Source organism: Bubalus kerabau, chromosome 21, assembly GCF_029407905.1.
Source record: "Bubalus kerabau isolate K-KA32 ecotype Philippines breed swamp buffalo chromosome 21, PCC_UOA_SB_1v2, whole genome shotgun sequence".
NCBI lineage: Eukaryota > Metazoa > Chordata > Mammalia > Artiodactyla > Bovidae > Bubalus > Bubalus kerabau.
Genome location: NC_073644.1, coordinates 45,957,137 through 45,974,715, shown reverse-complemented (window position 1 = coordinate 45,974,715; position 17,579 = coordinate 45,957,137). Strand labels below are relative to the sequence as shown.

Genomic DNA, 17,579 nt, shown 5'->3' with positions numbered 1-17,579 from the left:
CAGCCAGTCAGGACCCAGCCTCGGTCCCCCGTGTGCGTCTCCAGTAGACGTGTGACCACCACAGCGGGCTGAACAGCGGAGACAGCATGGCCCCTGGGCTGGAGAGCCTTATGTCTTCATGAGGTCACTTTTGCTGTTAGAAGGGGTGATATGCTGCTGCGTCACCAGAGAAATCAGGGCTGCAGGGTCACAAACCGATGTCAGAACCAGGCGGACCCCAGGAGGATGTTGGTCTCCAGTGCCTTCTCTGGACTTGGGAGACCCCCCCACATCTTTGGGTTTTTATTCTTCTTAGCAGCTTCCTTTCATGCTGTCCTGACTTGGTTGTATGTTCTTAATGCAGAGGAATGCATTGTTGGGCTGACTTGTCCGACCTCACGCACAGAACTCAGGCATCCCTGGAGGGCACTGGACCAATGGGGTGGCCCAGGCGGGCCCTTGTCCTGAGATGGTTCTCCAAGACTCTGGCTCACCAGGCCACAGCAGTATCCTGGGAGCCAGGGCTGTGGGTACTGACCACAGCCCCTATCCCTCAGGGATGACAAGGAGCTCCTTGAGCAGAGCCTGTGGACTGGGAGGGCCCTGTGGGTAGAGGGGCCAGTGGGCGCCATCAAGGCTGAGCTCCCAGGCGGTGCCAAGTGTGAACCTGGCCTGGCTCCAGGCTATGCGTGATGCCCTTCAGGAGGGACTACTTCTCCCCGGCATTATACAAGGGTCCTGCATGGTGCCAGTAAGCCCCAGTGTGGCCACCACAGCCTCAGTGTGGTTCCCATCTATACCTGCAGATTATGAGCAAGTCAGGGCCTGGCAACTAGCACATGCTCAGGACACTGTCTCTCCTCCAAGCTCCATTGGGCCTTGCAATGCAGAGGAATGGGGAAAGATGTTCACTGTGGTAGTTCAGGTTTCTGCAAAATGGGATCTGTTCTTACCTCGGGTCAAGTCATGCTGCGTGTCTGAGGGAGTGCTTTGTGCAAGGCGTGGTGGACACAGAACTGCATAGGGACGCTGTGGGCTGTGGCTCAGCAGTTCCTGGGGGCCTATGGCAGGTTGGGAGGCTGGGCAGGGGTCCAGCACTAGCCTCAAATGCTTCCATGCACCATGATACATCACTTGGGTTGAAGCAGTTGGATTGACACTGCCTACTCAGGGGAGGAGCCAGGCTTTGGGAAGGGAGCATGCTGCCCCAGAGAGACTGAGCCTCAGAGGGCAGAGGGCGCTTAGTGAGCATGGGGTGGGAGGGATCCTTATTTAGAGCCCATTACCCCTCCGGCCCTAGCCACCTCCCAACTCCCCATGGGGCCTGCCTGCTGGCCTACCTCGCCAGGAAGAACCACAGCAACTCCGAGTTGCCGCCCAGCCCCCAACGCCTCGAGCCTGTGCGTCCCCAGCAGGAAGCCTGAGGGTCATTTTCTGTGTCTCCTCCAAATGCCAGCGGGGCTGTTAGGGGAGGCTGGGCAGACTAGCCCAGGGCCACGCGCAGAAGATGAAAGATCCTGTGGGGATTTAAGTGTTGGCTGGAAACCAGGACGCAGGCTTTTATTTGGGGTGCATTGCTTCCCAAGGAGTCATTTGGCCACCAGTAAGTTTCAGGGCCGCCTGAGGGCCTCCAACTGAAAGGAAGCCCTGCCCTCAGTGGAGTGGGCTGCTCCCCGGGAGGTGGGGCACTGTTAGGGAAGCAGAGTCCAAAAGACAGGGGAGCACTTAGGTTAATCGTGTACAGGCTGTCTCTATGTTGAGTGCTGCACGTCCATTAAGAGACGGCACCTGGAAGCCCTGGGTGTAGGGATGAAAGCACACCGTTCCTAGCCCCTAATTCCCAGACACAGGTGAACACGTAAGAGACGGTGAGGTTTACTTATTTAGCCCTTTATTTATGGCCCATGAGTTCTTTCGTGTCCTCTCTGGTCCGATGTTCGGGCAGGGATGCCAGTTCCCGCTCTTCTGACGCCCTCCATCCCAGATGACAGACAGGACAGTCTGCCGCCCCTGTGAGAGGACTGTCCCCACACTTAGACGGGACTCCCCTGGGCGGCCAGGAGACACACCAGGCTTGGAGAAAAGACCTCTGAGCCTCGGTGTCCAAGGCAGGACACGCCTCTACTCGTTGACCTCTTCCTCGTCATCCTCAAAAGCTTCCTCGCTCTCATCGGCTGTGGCGTCCTGGTACTGCTGGTACTCGGACACCAGGTCATTCATGTTGCTCTCGGCCTCGGTGAACTCCATCTCGTCCATGCCCTCGCCTGTGAACCAGTGTAGGAAGGCCTTGCGCCGGAACATGGCCGAGAACTGCTCCGAGATGCGCTTGAACAGCTCCTGGATGGCCGTGCTGTTGCCAATGAAGGTGGCCGACATCTTCAGGCCCCGGGGTGGGATGTCGCACACAGCCACCTTCACGTTGTTGGGGATCCACTCCACGAAGTAGCTGCTGTTCTTGTTCTGGATGGCCAGCATCTGCTCGTCCACCTCCTTCATGGACATTGGGCCCCGGAACACAGCAGCCACGGTCAGGTAGCGGCCGTGGCGCGGGTCACAGGCTGCCATCATGTTCTTGGCATCGAACATCTGCTGGGTGAGCTCGGGGACAGTCAGCGCCCGGTACTGCTGGCTGCCGCGGGCGGTGAGTGGGGCGAAGCCAGGCATGAAGAAGTGCAGGCGTGGGAAGGGCACCATGTTCACGGCCAGCTTGCGCAGGTCGGCATTGAGCTGGCCCGGGAAGCGCAGGGAGGTGGTTACGCCACTCATGGTGGCCGACACCAAGTGGTTGAGGTCCCCATAGGTGGGGGTGGTCAGTTTCAGGGTGCGGAAGCAGATGTCATACAGCGCTTCATTGTCGATGCAGTAGGTCTCATCTGTGTTCTCCACCAGCTGGTGCACGGACAGGGTGGCGTTGTAGGGCTCCACCACCGTGTCCGACACCTTGGGCGAGGGCATCACACTGAAGGTGTTCATGATGCGGTCAGGGTACTCCTCGCGGATCTTGCTGATGAGGAGGGTCCCCATCCCAGACCCGGTGCCGCCGCCCAGCGAGTGGGTCAGCTGGAAGCCCTGCAGGCAGTCGCAGTGCTCACACTCCTTCCGTACCACGTCCAGGACAGAGTCCACCAGCTCAGCGCCCTCTGTGTAGTGGCCCTTGGCCCAGTTGTTGCCGGCGCCAGTCTGTCCTGGGGTCAAGCAAGAGAGGGGACGTGATTCAGACAGGGCTACAGGGGTTGCTGTGAGGGGCCATCAGTACGGTTAAGACAAGTCATGAAGTGAATAGATAACAGAGTGAGAGGTGGGCCCCAGGCCCTCAGCACTGCTGGAGCACAGGAGGGTGGCTGGCCACTTCAGACAAGGGAAATCTGCTAATTTTAAGATGTACTCACGTTCTGACTTGGTAATTTCATTCTTACTCTTAAAAAGATAATTCTCCCACAAAGTAAAAGACAAGGGAACAAAAAGCATAAATTAAGAAAACAAACTTCTTTCCCCTATCCTTTGGGCTCTCTTGAATTTTGAACTAGGTACAAATACTTCCTTTTCAAAACAGTAATATGTTCCCTCCTTAATGGGCCCCTCGTTCATCATCATCAGGAACTATATTTTTTCCATTAGCTCATTTATCCAAGTGTGAACATCAAATATTGCCAGATTGAGACAAGGTTTGACATCCACATTATTCCTTATTCTTTGTTTTTACATATATATCAACAAACACTGAGATATTTTGTTCGCATAAACATATAAATAGAATTAACTGTATTCTAGCAATTTCGTTCAATTATTTGATCTTCAGAGTTAAATGCCAAAAACTAAATACTGATCTACACCATCAGAAAGTATTTTTAACCACCTTTCAGCCCCAAAGTCAAGTTTCTGGAAAGCAGAATTGGAAGCACCTGACTTGCATCAATAACTTTCCTTCTGCAGCAGGAAGATTCCGAAAGGCTTTGCGCCAAGATTTATCTGATGTTCTTTCACTGAAAGGCTCTTTGTGTGGTCTGGTATACTTCAAAAGGTTGGAAAATTTGAAATCTTAATTCCAACACAATGTTGCCAGTATGATTTTTAATGAAATGTTTCAAATATATTTTTGTCAATGCTTTAGGCTGCAGATTTAGCTCATTCAGATAATGAAAACTATTGGCGATGTAGCCTAATTGGCAAGGCAGCCCTGTTACCAGGTGGATAATCCAGATTGCACCTGTGTGGGTGCTCAGTTGCTCAGTCATGTCCAACTCTCTGCAGCCCCATGGGCTGTAGCCCGCCATGCTCCTCTGCCCATGGAATTTTCCAGGCAAGAATACTGGAGTGGGTTGCCATTTTCACCTCCAGCGAATCTTTCCGACCCAGGGACTGAACCAACGTCTCTTGCATCTCCTGCATTGGCATGGGGATTCTTTACCACTAGCACCACCTGGGAAGCCCAGATTGCACCTACTTTCTATCAGAAAAACATGCTTTAGTCTTCAACTCAAATCAATATGTTAATATGCATTTTAAGGGACATTAGAAAAACCATCAAGAACTGAATTCTAGAGCACCATGGTAAGGTACATTACAAAAAGCAATAAAAAAGTAAATGATGCACAGACCTATTTAATGACAAGTTAAAAAGATAAGGCACTGCTGTTTCCTGTTCATTGGTAAGAAGGCAGTGTGGGGTGCAGCTGAAAAACCCAGCTATAGAGGAAGTCAGAAAGGCTGTTCAAGGCAGTATATTTCTTTAGTATGTGGGTATTTCAAATCTGGTTTTGAAAAGAAGAATCATGTATTATGAAAAAATAGATCAGCTTCTTTATCAAAGTTTCCCTCCATATGGAACAAAATAGACTGCGGTGGTCCCATGGCTGAAGGATGAGGGGGCAGGGCGTTTGGCTGTGTCAGGTGGGCTCAGAAAACAAGAGGACCTGAGGGGTCAAGGCATTGCTGGCACTGCACTGTGTGCACCTCTCCCCCTTACACGAAAGACATTACCCTGATTTCTGTCTACACCTTCCGGTGGCAACAATTCACCACCATCCCACCCCAACCCCCATGCAACGATGAGGGAAACAGAGCTGGGGGTGGTGACTCAGCAGGACGGACCACGGAGAATGGTGGTGCCTCCTAGCACCACAGCAGAAGGAGGCACTGGGCACTCGGGGGCAGGGCCCACTCAGGACACCCCTGGAACCTACAGTTACCCCTGGGGGCCGGCCTCAGACCGGGAAGGAGTCTTAGCTCAAACGTCTTTGGATCTTCCACAGCATTTGTCAGTGCTACGTTCAGTGGTGCAAAGTGCAAGTCTATAGAACAAGAACCACCGAAATGCTGTGATTCTTCAGTAAGTTTAAGAGGTACTGACTATTAGTGATGAAACATCTAAAGTCCTACAAAGAGAAGAGGGAACCACCTAAATACTGTGAGCAGAGTGACATCATCAAGGCTAGCGAGCCTGGGCTGAGAGGGACAGACTCCGGAGGGCGGCCCCGCTTCCTACAAGGAGCACAGCCCTTTGGAGGTGCCTCCCCCAGGAGGTGACTGCATTCTTGCTCACAAACATTGCCTCTCCACAGTGAAACCTGGCTGGATGCCTTGTATGAGGCTGGAGTACCGTCATGTCCTGCCTAGGCCCCCAAGACTCCACCACCTCCCCCTGCAAGCCAGCACACAGCTGGGCCAGCTTCCCACCTGGAGCTGGGGTAGAACTGATGCCCCTTCACAGCTGCCCCGAGGACAAGGACTGAAACCACGTGGAAACCAATGACTGGGGGGCAGTGGGGACTCAAAGTGATACACAGCCATGGTCAGTGGAGCCCCTCGGCCCGGACCCTCTGCTGCCTCCAGTTCACACAGTCCCTCGGTCTCCTGGGTGTTTACAGAGTGATCAGATGTGAAGTTTTCTCTGCCTTCAACCAAGAGGAGGAAGCTGGAGGCTTCTGAAAATATTTTGCCACTGTCTCATAGCAACAGACGTTCCCAGTTAAATATTTGGGGGTCAGGAGTTGAACGTCTTCTGCAATCAGAGGTTGGGACATTAACCAGCGGCTCCAGATTGTAGAAGCGATGCTGTAGTGATCCCCGAGGCCTCAGAGCCCAGCCCTGGTTCACCTCCAGCTCACACAGGGTGTGGGTTAAGTCTTGGGGCTCCAGGCTCTTTTGACTCCCTTCCAGCCCTGAATCTGGGAGAGAAAGTTATATGTACAAAGAAGCCTGAGGTCCACCTTCCTAGAGCTTTGCTCTTTCCCACAAAACTCTCTCCACTAACAGGCATAGCTGCCATGCAACGAACAGTTTGTTAAGAAAAAGGTGTGGCTTTCTAAAGCATAAACTCAAATGCAGAGAACTTTCACTTTTAAAATTATAGTTACTTCAAGTCAGTGTTTTTTAAATCACTTCAAACTATATCTGAATACGGAATGACACTTTTTAAAAAATTCACCCACTCTGAAGGCAATGGGGTGAAACTATTTTCACCTACTGTGAATCTGCAGGCAACTCAGACTCTTTTATTAAGTGGATAATGACTTAAAAACAATTGTTGAGCCAACAGCACACACAGTGAGTTCAGACATGCTGGTCCTCTCAGTTCTCCATGGCCAAACATGTTATTTTCTTAGTTAAAAATAGTGTCAGCTGTTAAAAATCACTCTTGTAGCTATTTCATATAGGTACAGTCTTCATTCCCCTAATCTAGTACATATCTTTTAAGGCTGTGAGCACTGCTGTCTGATAACGACTGCAGTGACATTGGACAGGGCATAGCTAGATGTATTTGGGCTATGCCCTGTCCAATGTGGTGGCCACCAACCACACTTGGCTACTGAGCACTGGAAATGTGTGGAGTACAACTGAGGAAGTAGACTGATTTTATTTAACTTTAATTAAATTTAAATAGCCACATGTAGCTAGTGGTGACCATGTTGGTGGCAGGATCTAGAAGCACCTTTGCTTGAGAACAATTACCGAGTCTAGTTTAGGAAAAGATAAAGAATTTAAATGTCCCCACTTGTGGACTATAAAAGTATTAGTAATTTAGATTTTTTTTGCAGTAATAAAAGGGGCACCAGAGCCTTTTCTCCTGGTCTATTTGATTTGAAAATCAAAGGTGACAAAAACCCTTGAACAAAGTACTAGAAGCTTCACCTGTTCCACTGCTTGTGCAGGTTGCCACAGTGATGGGGAAGCAGATGATGCCGCGAGGTCTTTTATACATCATGAGCATGTACCTTGCTGAATCATCTTTATAACAGGTCACAAGGCCTGAGTCCAATCCAAGGGAATCAATTTATGTACCAATAAGATCTCCCAAGATTCTGCCTTGACTCCCCAAAACCATGGCTCCAAGGTGATGGAGGCTGGTCACATTAACAGTGCCACTTCATTTCATTTTACATAATTTTCTTTAGGAGTCTGCAGAGGAACAGGTGCTATAATCATGTTCTGGGTGAAGAAAGAGGAAAGGAAGATTTGCCCAAACCTGATAAAACAATTCATATGGAACTAGCTTTTGGAAAGAAAGCAGAACAGCCTATAGACAATGGAAAAAGAAACACAGGTATAAACACACTGACAACCAACATAGGAACCACAGGCAAATTATTATCGTCTTTTTATGCTAGTAATTTATGAGAGGGAAAAAGAAGTTAATGTCTAAAATGTTTTGAAATCAAGAATTATTACTAGAAACCATCTCATTTAGAGAATCAAAGGTTACTTTCCTTCAAGAGGCTGCCTTGTGATGGGGCTGGCGACTGTTGATTTCCATTCTAAGCTTTTCTTTTTTTTTTTTTCATTCTAAGCTTTTCTATGCCATGTGATGTTTTTAATCTTGCACACAAATTAGCTGGATGTTTAGAAAATAAAAAAGAGGAAGAAGAAAGCAGGAAAGACGGAACCTACCGAAGATGAAGTTGTCAGGCCGGAAGAGCTGACCAAAAGGCCCGGACCTCACGCTGTCCATGGTGCCCGGCTCCAAGTCCACCAGGGCGGCCCTGGGCACATACTTCTGAGCTGGAAGAGAACGGAACCCACCCATGAGAGTCAGTCTCTGGTTCCTGGGACAACACACTTCTGCAGAGCAAGTCCCACCAGCACAGCCGCCTGGATGTACAAAGCAGGCTTTCTTAGGGTCACAGAGTCTCAGCCCTGGGGGAGGGGAGCCTCACAAAACACAATCCACCCTGGACTTGTCCGGGTGAGGAAGCCAGCCCAGGCATAGGGCACAGGAAGTTCCCGGAAAAGGCAGGATGAGAAGCGAGGTCTCTAGACTTCCTGTTGCCTGAATTTCCCAGTCCTCCTTCGTGCACAGTTCAACTTTTTAATTCCGCATTAATAACCCATACCTGTTGCAGTGAGCAGCCATGCTGCCAGGACACTTTTGCATCTCTCTCCCTCACACGCATGTGAAGCCACAAGCAGGTCTGTGCACCTGTTTCAGGTGTGTCCACGGCTGTTTCCTGGGGGACTGTCTCATTTATGGACAAGTGAGCATGTGCTCATGCCAACAGGCAAGAAAGGTTCCTGTGAGGGTGGGGTCACAAGGACTGCACTGGGAACTGTCCTACAACTCCTGTTCTGCTACTCACACACCCAGGCTGAAGACAGGGTGGCCTGGGGGTGACCAGCAAGTGCCATTTATACTGGCCTTTTCTCAGTGCCATCCAGGAATCTCACCACTCACGCCTGCTCTTCCAGACCTTTTGTCATAGCTGCTTAATGAATAAAACCCCATGGTTTATGTGTCCTGCTCTTCCCAGCTCTCCTGTGGATGACCAGCAGTGACTCTAAAGACAGCGTGATTATCTCTGAGGCTGGGGACACAGGTGGGTATATTGAGGGGCAGCACCTGTCACATCCTGGGTGTTCTTTCAACATCTTCCTTTTGTGTTTGTCCTGTGAATGTCATGTATCACTTTTACAATAAACATTGTTACAAAAATAAAGTACATAAGTAACCAGGATACCTATGAAGCTCCCCAGGACAGGGCTGGTACTATTCTTAAACCTGGATAAACCACAGCCTGGAGTTTTTAACTAAACTCGGCCAGACAAAGACCCTGTCCGTCTGAAGGTCCATCTTCCAGTGGGCGTAAAGTCTTTCTGGAGGTCTGCAAAGGGCTAGAACAATCTTTTGAGGTAGTGTTTTTCAAATTTTGAGCCAGAAACCTTCATTAGGAAAGAAATTTTAAACCGGAAAAAAAAAAAAGAGCCGGACGTGCCCCACTAAGCTGATTTCACAGCACTAACAGGTCAGGTTCAAGAGCTCAGACCAGGAGAGGCCAAGAGCCTGTTTGAAATCAACCGACGGCGGATTTCCCGCCCCAGGGGGAGCGAGGGAGGAGCCGGGCGCCGGGCTACATCCGGGAGGATTTTTCCAGCGCGAACCACCCACGCGCCGGGGGGCCCACGGGTGGGGGCAGGGGATGGTAAGGGTCCCACAGGGCGGTGCCGGGGTCCCAGAGAGGGATGGACGGAGGGATGGCGGGGTCCAAGGGGGATGGTGGGGTCCGGGGGGGGATGGCCAGGTCCGGGGGGATGGCCGGGGTCCTGGGGGAGATGGCGGGGTCTGGGGGGTATGGCGGATTGCGCCACTCACACGAGGACTCGTTGTAGTAGACGTTGATTCTCTCCAGTTGGAGCGCAGAGTCACCCACGTAGCCTCCGGCCGGGTCGATGCCATGTTCGTCGCTGATCACTTCCCAAAACTAGCAAAGGGCGGGGCGGGGAACAGACGGTCAGCCAGGGTCCCCCAGGGCCGGCCCGGCGGGCGGGGCGCGGGGAGCGGCTGCCAGATTCCAGGCGCACTTGAGCCGCTCCGGGGCCTCGGGGACGGGGAGCAGGGCAGAGTCCCCGTGACGCCCCCTCGGCCGCCCGTGCCCCGCATGGCCCCGGCCCGAGGGCTTGGCGGGGGGGGAGCGCCCACCCACCTTGGTGCCAATCTGGTTCCCGCACTGGCCAGCCTGGATATGCACGATCTCCCTCATGGCCGCTCAGCGCTCCCTGCTCTGACGGCGCGGCGACTGCTGCCCGGGCATTCGGGTCCCCCACCCGGCGCCGGCCGCCCCTCCCCGGCCCTCCCCCCGCCGGCCGGGCCAATGGCCGGGCCCGCCCCCACCCCCAGGCCGCGCCCCCTCTGCCCTGCGGTCCGGGCGCCCTGCCCACACCCGGCGTCCCCCAGGCACCCGGTCCGCGTGCTCTTTCCTAACTCCTGAGCCAGACCAGGTCCTCCCCTCACGCCCCCGTTCCCCCTGGCCCCTCCGTCCCCGCCCCCACTCCGCCCCATCCGTGGGTGAGCCTCCATCCGCTCTTCCCCGCCTCCTCTCGCCGCCCCCCAGACCTCCCCCCGCCCCAGGCACCCCGCCCCTGCGCGCCCTCGAGCCGTCCTCCCTGGGCAGCCTCCACCCTGCGCGGTCCCAGAGGGAGAGCCGACCAGCGAACAGTGGAGGGATGCCCGCCTGGAGGCCGGGCGGGGAAAGAGCGGGTTCCTGGGGCGCCCATCCGAGCGGGCGGGCGGGGAAGCGAAGGACAACTTTCCCCTAGTGCTCCCCGGTTCGCTACGCCGCCCGGAGGAAGAACGAAGACTCCCCGCGCTTCGGTCCGGCGGAGCCGACTGGGGAGGCGCGCCTGCACGGAGCCGCCGGCGTGGGTCCCAGGACCGCAAGGTCCACGCGCGCCGCGGGTTCAAACCCAGCCGGTGGAAAGGCCGGGGGACTCGGGAGTGGATCTTTTCGGGGTGACTCTGACCCCTGCGCTCCGACTCAGCGGTGGGCACGAGTCCTTACGTCCCCGGCCTACTGCTTCTCCGTCTTGAAATACTAGTGCCCTTCAGTTCTGACGAGTCCGAACCGTTCGTGATGGAGTCAGGTTATAGTGAAAACACGGCTAAACCTGAAACGGAGACACACACACACTTACACACACGCCCTGCACAGCCTAGCAGCCTCTCCCTCCCGAGTCAGGAAGGAAAGCCTCCCCCCTCCCCCACGGTTCCCTCACCCTCCACGCCCCAGAGTCCCGGCCTTCGTTTGCCTGCTGGGGTGGGGGATGTGGACGCGGGCGTCCTGCTTGGGGACAGGCGCGAAGCTGGAGGACGGAGGAAGTGTCAGTCTTAGAGAGATCCGGTGACCCTTCTCTCTCCGGGGCCACGGAGCGTCGGGGATTCCCTGCGGAATGATCTCAGCCCTCCCTGGCCTAGGGGACTGGCCTGCGGTTCCCTGTTGCCTTGTTGACAAGGCGGCAAGGCGCAGCGGGACCCCTCCGCCATGTTTGCCCACAGCCCCTTCAGCGGGGAAAGGCTTCACTCCTCAGCTGCTGGCATCAGGGAGAGTCCTGGGCCCCCACCCTTCCTGCTTAGTGGTCCTTCCCCTTAGGGACTTTCACCCCAGCAGCCTGGACCCCTACTGCGGGCTTCTAGGGCTTGCTCTCAGACTGACACCCAGAACTCTCCAGGCCACTCCTGTGGGGAACCCAGCTGCTCAGGCGGCCCACAGGTATTCTGAGCCACAAATGCCTCTGGTGTGCCAGGCAGGCATGAGTCAGGGTCACTTGTAGGGGTGAGTTAGGCTCTCTGGAGCAGCGGCCCCCTTCCAGATGGCCTTGTGTGGCCAGAAGGAATGACCACTTTTCTGTGAGTCAGGGTGACTTGGATCTCAGCCCCGGCTCTGTTTCCAGTTAGCTGTGTTACCTCAGGTCCTCTGGCCATGTCTGTAAAGGAGAGCTTGTCCTGGGGGGTCTGAGCCCTGTGACATTCCTTCTGAGTATGCCCAGTTTCCCTGTGAATGCTTCAGGTGAGAAGACTGGAGACTTGGGGCTCCATTCACACCCTCCCCAAGGCCAAGTGGAAATGCCCTGTGAAGAGGAAGTGGCTCTCCTGTCATTATAACCAGCGGTTTCCTTTTAGGTACATGAAAACTTGGGGAAAGTCCTAATGTGCATGGTTTGAAAAAGGGGGACAGCTGGAAAATTTTTGTTCTGGAGTTTTTCAAACATTCCCAGTTTCAGGGATCAGTTTCTTTAACCTCAGGATCCCTGCCCTGCCATCCTTGACCTCCACTGGCCCCCGCAGTTCTGCTTCTCTGCCTTTCTGTAGCTCCCCGCGCATCTCTACACAGGGCATCTGGGGAAGCTTAGGTGTCGGGGGCACAGTCCCCCCGCCCCCCGGCTCCCGTCAGAGCCGAGGACGACCCAGCACCCGCCCTTACTAGGCCTGTGTGTTGCAGTTGCTGAGTTTCATGACTGACTGCAGGGAAACGCTCCCTTTATCAAAGCTGGTACAGAGTCTGGTGCAGGCAGCAAGGGCCTGAGACACACCTAGAAGAGCCTCTCCTCAGCTCTGGTCACTCAGTCCCTGTGAATCAAGCCCCTTTGTGGTTTAAAGGAAAGTGTCCACATCAGCAGCTTCAGCACTTTGCAAAATGACCACCTTGTCAAAGCTCTTCCTTTGGGTGGAATTTCAGTCCGAGGTTTTCATCGGAGCCAGAGAGTAGATGTCATCCTGGCTTTGAGGACACTGCTGTCATGTGGATCCAACGGGAGGAGGCTGATTTCCTGGAGTTTCTGATGGATACTCCCTGTTGACCCGAATGTCGGCCTGCCACCTGCACCGCAAGGAGGATGGGGCAGTGACCAGGGCTCAGTGTCGGAAGCTTGGGTACTGCACTTGTGGAATCTGCACGACAACCAGGCAAGGTGGGACTGAGAGGCTGCCACTGTGGTTGAGGCCACCCCTAACGTGGACGGGCCAGAGCAAGGGCACACACAGGCCACAGACCCAGCAGCTGCCAGTAAGGATGCAGGAGTCATAGAGCCTGTTATTAAGAGGAAGCACCTTCCTGTCTGCGGTGCTGGCTTCACTGTGTCTGCACACCAGTGGCGGGGATAGGGGCGACTCCTCCCACGGCTGTCCCCAGGCCACATTCCGTGTCACAGTCACCAGTGGGAGGAGGAAGGGCCCTGAAGCAGGTTCAGGAATTTGGGGCAGGGAGTGAGTCCTGAGGTCCCCATGTGCCAGCAGTCACATGAGCCCCGAGAGCCCCGAGTGAGAGGGGTGATGCCCAGGGCCGGATCTGGACAAAGTTCTGGGTCCTTGCCTCTTGTCTGCTTGCCTTCCGCCTCCCTCAGCCTCTCACCCTGTCCTATTTCCTCCACAGTCACCACGTGTGGTGAGGACCCAGGGCCACTGTCCCAAACCTGGGACAGGTCTCACTGCTCCCCGCCCAGGTCTGAAATGCACAGTAACAGAGGAGGTGGGGTCCATCCTTTTCACATGCTGAGGAGTCCTTGGGGAAAGACCTTGAAGAGGCCAGGCTCAGGGCCAGGCTGCTGATGGCCACCTTTGACCTGATTTTCAGTTAAAAGCCCAGGTTTTGACAAGTTTTATGACATGGGACCATCATACCCTTATGTGACATGACGCTTGACAGACAGACAGGATGGTTCTTGAGGCAGATTCTTCCCGGCTCTCACATCCTACAACTGATCGACTCCCATTCTAGCTTACATCAGACAAAACCCAGTTTACCTAAAATGCAATCTGATTGTATGAGTCATCTGTTTTTAAGGAAGAAGTAAGCATGTATCCAGGAAGTTCACAATGAAGAAGAAATTCATGTGTAAAAGCTAAGTCTAATAAATCAAATTTATAACAGATGTGATTGGATGATAACAGAACATGTTGCCATGTTCTGTAGCAAAGAGGAAAAGTATCTCACCTGTAACTAACCCAATGGCTTTCCCCAGCCACACCTCTGTGTTTGTTATTTTTTGACACATAACGTGGTCGGCTCTGACCTGACCATCTTCTCTGACCTCTGGCACAGTGTAACAGTCTTCAGTTCTTCTAGAAGGAAAGGCTCTGAAGGGGGTGACAGGACCCTGGGATCTGGTTCCCAGTGACCCCCTGATAAGCTGTGTGACCTCGAAGCCTGTCTCTCCCTCTGTGGCCCAAGGGGGTGGGGGACCTTCTGTCCAGGCGTCCAGAGCTCCCCTGCGCCCTGGCCCCTATCTCACACACACAGGGCAGGGTGTGCGGGGCTGGGGCAGAGGCAGTGGCCATCAGCCAGGAGTGGGGGGGGGACACAGGTACTGGGCGGGGTGGGGGCCCAGGGGCCCCCCAGGGAGACCAGCTCTGGAGGGTAAGTGTTGTGGAGGGGAGGTGAGAAGACGTGCCTTCACCGGGGCTTTTAAACCGGCCGAGGCCCAGCAGCTTTCAGGCCTAGCTGTGGCAGGTAATATTTTAAAAACTGTCTTGATATCATTTTCCATTAAAGACTAAGGGATGAGTTTTTCCAGATGAGAAATCTTGGAGACCTGTACTCAACAATGTGGATGAACTGAACACTTAAACATGGCCACAGTGGTGCATTTCAGGTGATATGGTTTTACCACCATTCTTAAAAATAGGGAGTAATAGATAAGCTTCAGGAAAGCTGGAAAAGACTGAAAACTAACAAAAAACAACATCCAACCCCCAAACATCATTACTTGGTTAATAACACTTGGATACATTTCCTGCCATCTCTCCTTAGCCCCAGTGTTACCTTCCTCAGAGGGAGGCCTTCACTAGCACTGAGGGCCAGAGCCCCTCCAGGTGGAGGTGGTCTGGGAGCCACAGGACAGCATCAGAGTGGGGGGCTCTCTTGCCAGCTCTGCCCATCACCCCACCCACCCACCCTTTCTTCTGTGTCCCCTGTACAAGGACAGTCCCTGGTGGCTTCACTTCGTCCTCTGTCCCCTCCTCTGTGACTTTTTGGTGTTCTGTCCTTGGGGGCACAGAACTTGCCACTAAGAAAGGTCAGTACCATGGGGAGTCTGTGGTCGGGCAGGTGGGCTTCATTTTGGCCCTCCCACACGGGGACATGGCTGTAGCTGCAGCCTTGGAGGGCCGCTGGGCAGATGGTGGGGGTGTGGAAAGCCTTCTCCCGGCGTTGGGCACAGAGCAGACACTTGACAGAGAGCTGGTACCTCTCTATCCAGGGTTGTAGGAGACAGGCTTGCTTGCTTGCTTGGGACTGCTGGGCTCTAAAAAATTCAGGTTACATTTAAGCAAAATAGAAACTGATCTAAGTGATCATGTGATTTGGAAGGTAGTTGTTTGTGTGTGGGGATGGATAAATGTTAATATATAATCTTTTATTTAAAAACAGGAGAGCTTCTGGATTGGTGAACTGATGCCCCTTCCCTGTGCCCTGGCCTGAACACCTCTTCCATTGACTGTCCTGAATTACATCCTTTTGTAATAAACCAGTGACCTACCCAGTAAAAAAAATACAAAATAAAATATTGACCTAGGTGACAGAACAAGCAGTAAGTTCCACCTTTTAGCTGGGGGAGGGGGAAAGAGGGCAGGAGGAGGAAAGGGAAGAAGGCACAGAAGAGCAGACACAGCACCATGCTGAAGGGATGGCAAGCACAGAGAAAATGCTCCACGTGTTTACAAGGGAACTGTCCCTAGGACCTGCCTGGCCCTCAGACCCATTTGCTGGCCAAAAAAGTGCTGAGGTCAGGGGCTGGGTTCTGCCTGCTCTGGTGGTGGGATACTATTTGAGTAATTAAAGATGATTCATTGATTTACTCCCTCTTTTCTTCAACAGTCTTTACTGTGCTGTGAACACTGTTAGGTGTATAGGGAAGCCTGGCTTGCTGCAGTCCATGGGGTCGTAAAGAGTCAGACATGACTGAGCAACTGAACAAGGATTAGCTGTATAATTCTATAATCCTCATGAGGTTTTAGGAACATCTATGCAGACAAAAAATAACAATGACAATAATGCCATGAGTTGGGAGCAAATAGCAAGCACCATCATGCTTACTGTTAAACAACTTGGAGATATTTTCATGTTAATATTAAGGAAGAAATGATGGGGAAAAGCTGTCCATGAGCATGTGAGAGAATAGGCCTGTGGAGACACGGCCAATGGAGGATTCAATGGGACTTGCCTGCACAGGAAGAGCAGAACCCCCAAGGACAGCATGGGCAGGGCCAGCTGTGTGGCACAACCAGCCAGTCCTGGTAAGATGTGGGTGCCATCCAGGTTGGGTGCCTCTGGCCTTGACTTCTAGTCTGGAGGGCAGAGGAGCTGCTGATGCAAGCAGTCTTGGGCAAAGGCCCTGGACCTCTGCACCAGGGACCAGGGAGGTAGGGTTCCCTTGGATGCCAAGCACCCCTGCCCACCGCCTGCACACTCAGAGGTCAACTAGTAGTTTCCAGTGCTTTGTGGGTGATGAATCCCATGAGCATTTGTACTCACACCAGGGTACATTTTTTTGTGATAAATGTTATAGGCCAGAAATCGCATCCACTGATTAGTTGTCCTTGCTTTGTGGTCTCATTGGTGGAAAAAGACTTAATTTTGTGTGTCCCTACTCTGCCTTGAGCTTTGGGCGCAGTCATGAAACCATTTCTCTGTTGTTTGGATGCTGTTGTGGGTCCCAGCCTGAGTCTGTTCGACTTCTTGAGTCTGGCTGAGCCCCTCCCTGTGAAGCCACCACTTCTTGTTTCCTGCCATCCTCGGCTACCACCTCTCCATGCTGTGTCTTCTGCTCGGGCCTTGGACCCCTGACAACAAACTCTGTCCACCTTGGGGACCCCCATCCTCCTGCCTATAAGAGACCCTCAGGCCACCTCTTCACCCCCACCCCTGAGCTTGCAGCCTGCCTGCTCCTCCACTGCACATCTCTGGATCCTTTAGACCTGATTATCTTCTCTTCCAGCCCCTCTTATCACCCACTGGGCTGCTGTGTGGTGAGAAGCTGTCAGGAAAGATATTTAAAGCTATGTTGCACTTTCACAACTAAAAGCACAGATGAGAATCATTGGTTTTGTGCTGCTTAAACCAGCAGATTGGATTAAGTTAATCTGAATCATCCCCACTGCAGGTGGGCTGTTCTGATGGGCCCTTGTTCTGGTCCCAGATTCCAGTTGGATGTGATTCACCCCTCCCCCTCCTCCTGCAGGCGTGTCAGAGCAGTTCTCATCTGCCCCTCCTCCATGTCTCAGCAACCGTGAGTGCACGTGCCCACGAAGCGCCCACCAAGCTGCCAAGGCTCACCTCCTGGGTTGGGTTGTAAACTCCTCAGGTTGGAGACTAGACTTCCTGCCTGTAGTCATACTCAGCACATGACTTAACTGAGTAGTAGTAAGTGAAGGAAGAAAAGACAGACACAGATTTCACAGCCTCAAGGGACTTTCCTTTTCTGAAAGAGGGGACCCAGAATATTACGATGGGAAATGAAGAATTGAATAGCATCTCCCTAAGCAAAGAGGTTTCCACCACCGATTTTCTCCCAGTTAAATATAAATTCAGGAGGTGCCTTGAAAAGAGTCATAACCACGTCACAACTGATTCTGATGCACCAGATTATTTGTCAGAATTCCTTTCCCACCACTCAGGCTGGTTTGCGGCTAATCCTGACTGCTCTCTGCAGGGGTGGTGGGCACAGATGGCATGTGGGGAGGTTCTGGCCTGCCTTTCCTCCTCCACTGCTCAGGGGTGAGCAGCTTTCTCTGCTGACCGGCTTGGCAGGAGGCCGACCAATGCAAAGCCATGTGAATTCTTAGTACTTCTTCCCCAAGAGGAAAACCCTTCTATTTGGAAAGCCAGACGCAGTCCTGT

General features: G+C 53.1%; 1 protein-coding gene across 2 annotated transcripts; it reads right to left on the bottom strand.

Annotated features, from left to right (window-relative positions):
• Nucleotides 1-1,293: 1,293 nt before the first annotated feature.
• TUBB6 (tubulin beta 6 class V) lies at nt 1,294-10,024 on the bottom strand. 2 transcript variants are annotated; one of them, XM_055559167.1, is made up of 4 exons: nt 9,894-10,024; nt 9,563-9,671; nt 7,867-7,977; nt 1,300-3,164 (listed from the first exon to the last, which is right to left on the bottom strand). In XM_055559167.1, the coding sequence occupies exons 1-4, from the start codon at nt 9,948-9,950 to the stop codon at nt 2,101-2,103; spliced, it is 1,341 nt and encodes a 446-aa protein (XP_055415142.1). In that variant the 5' UTR covers nt 9,951-10,024; the 3' UTR covers nt 1,300-2,100. The 2 variants fall into 2 exon arrangements, with proteins under 2 accessions (XP_055415143.1, XP_055415142.1); XM_055559168.1 differs by lacking the exons at nt 7,867-7,977; nt 9,563-9,671; nt 9,894-10,024 and adding an exon at nt 3,369-7,779 and having other exon boundaries at nt 1,294-3,164.
• Nucleotides 10,025-17,579: the final 7,555 nt, after the last annotated feature.

Bases quoted from the DNA above. Each gene is read 5' to 3' on its own strand.
- TUBB6 (XM_055559167.1), bottom strand. From the start codon at position 9,950: ATGAGGGAGATCGTGCATATCCAGGCTGGCCAGTGCGGGAACCAGATT. The intron at 9,672-9,893 runs GTGGGTGGGCGC...GCCCTTTGCTAG, and splicing joins GGAACCAGATTGGCACCAAG to TTTTGGGAAGTGATCAGCGA. The intron at 7,978-9,562 runs GTGAGTGGCGCA...GTTCTCTTCCAG, and splicing joins CTACTACAACGAGTCCTCGT to CTCAGAAGTATGTGCCCAGG.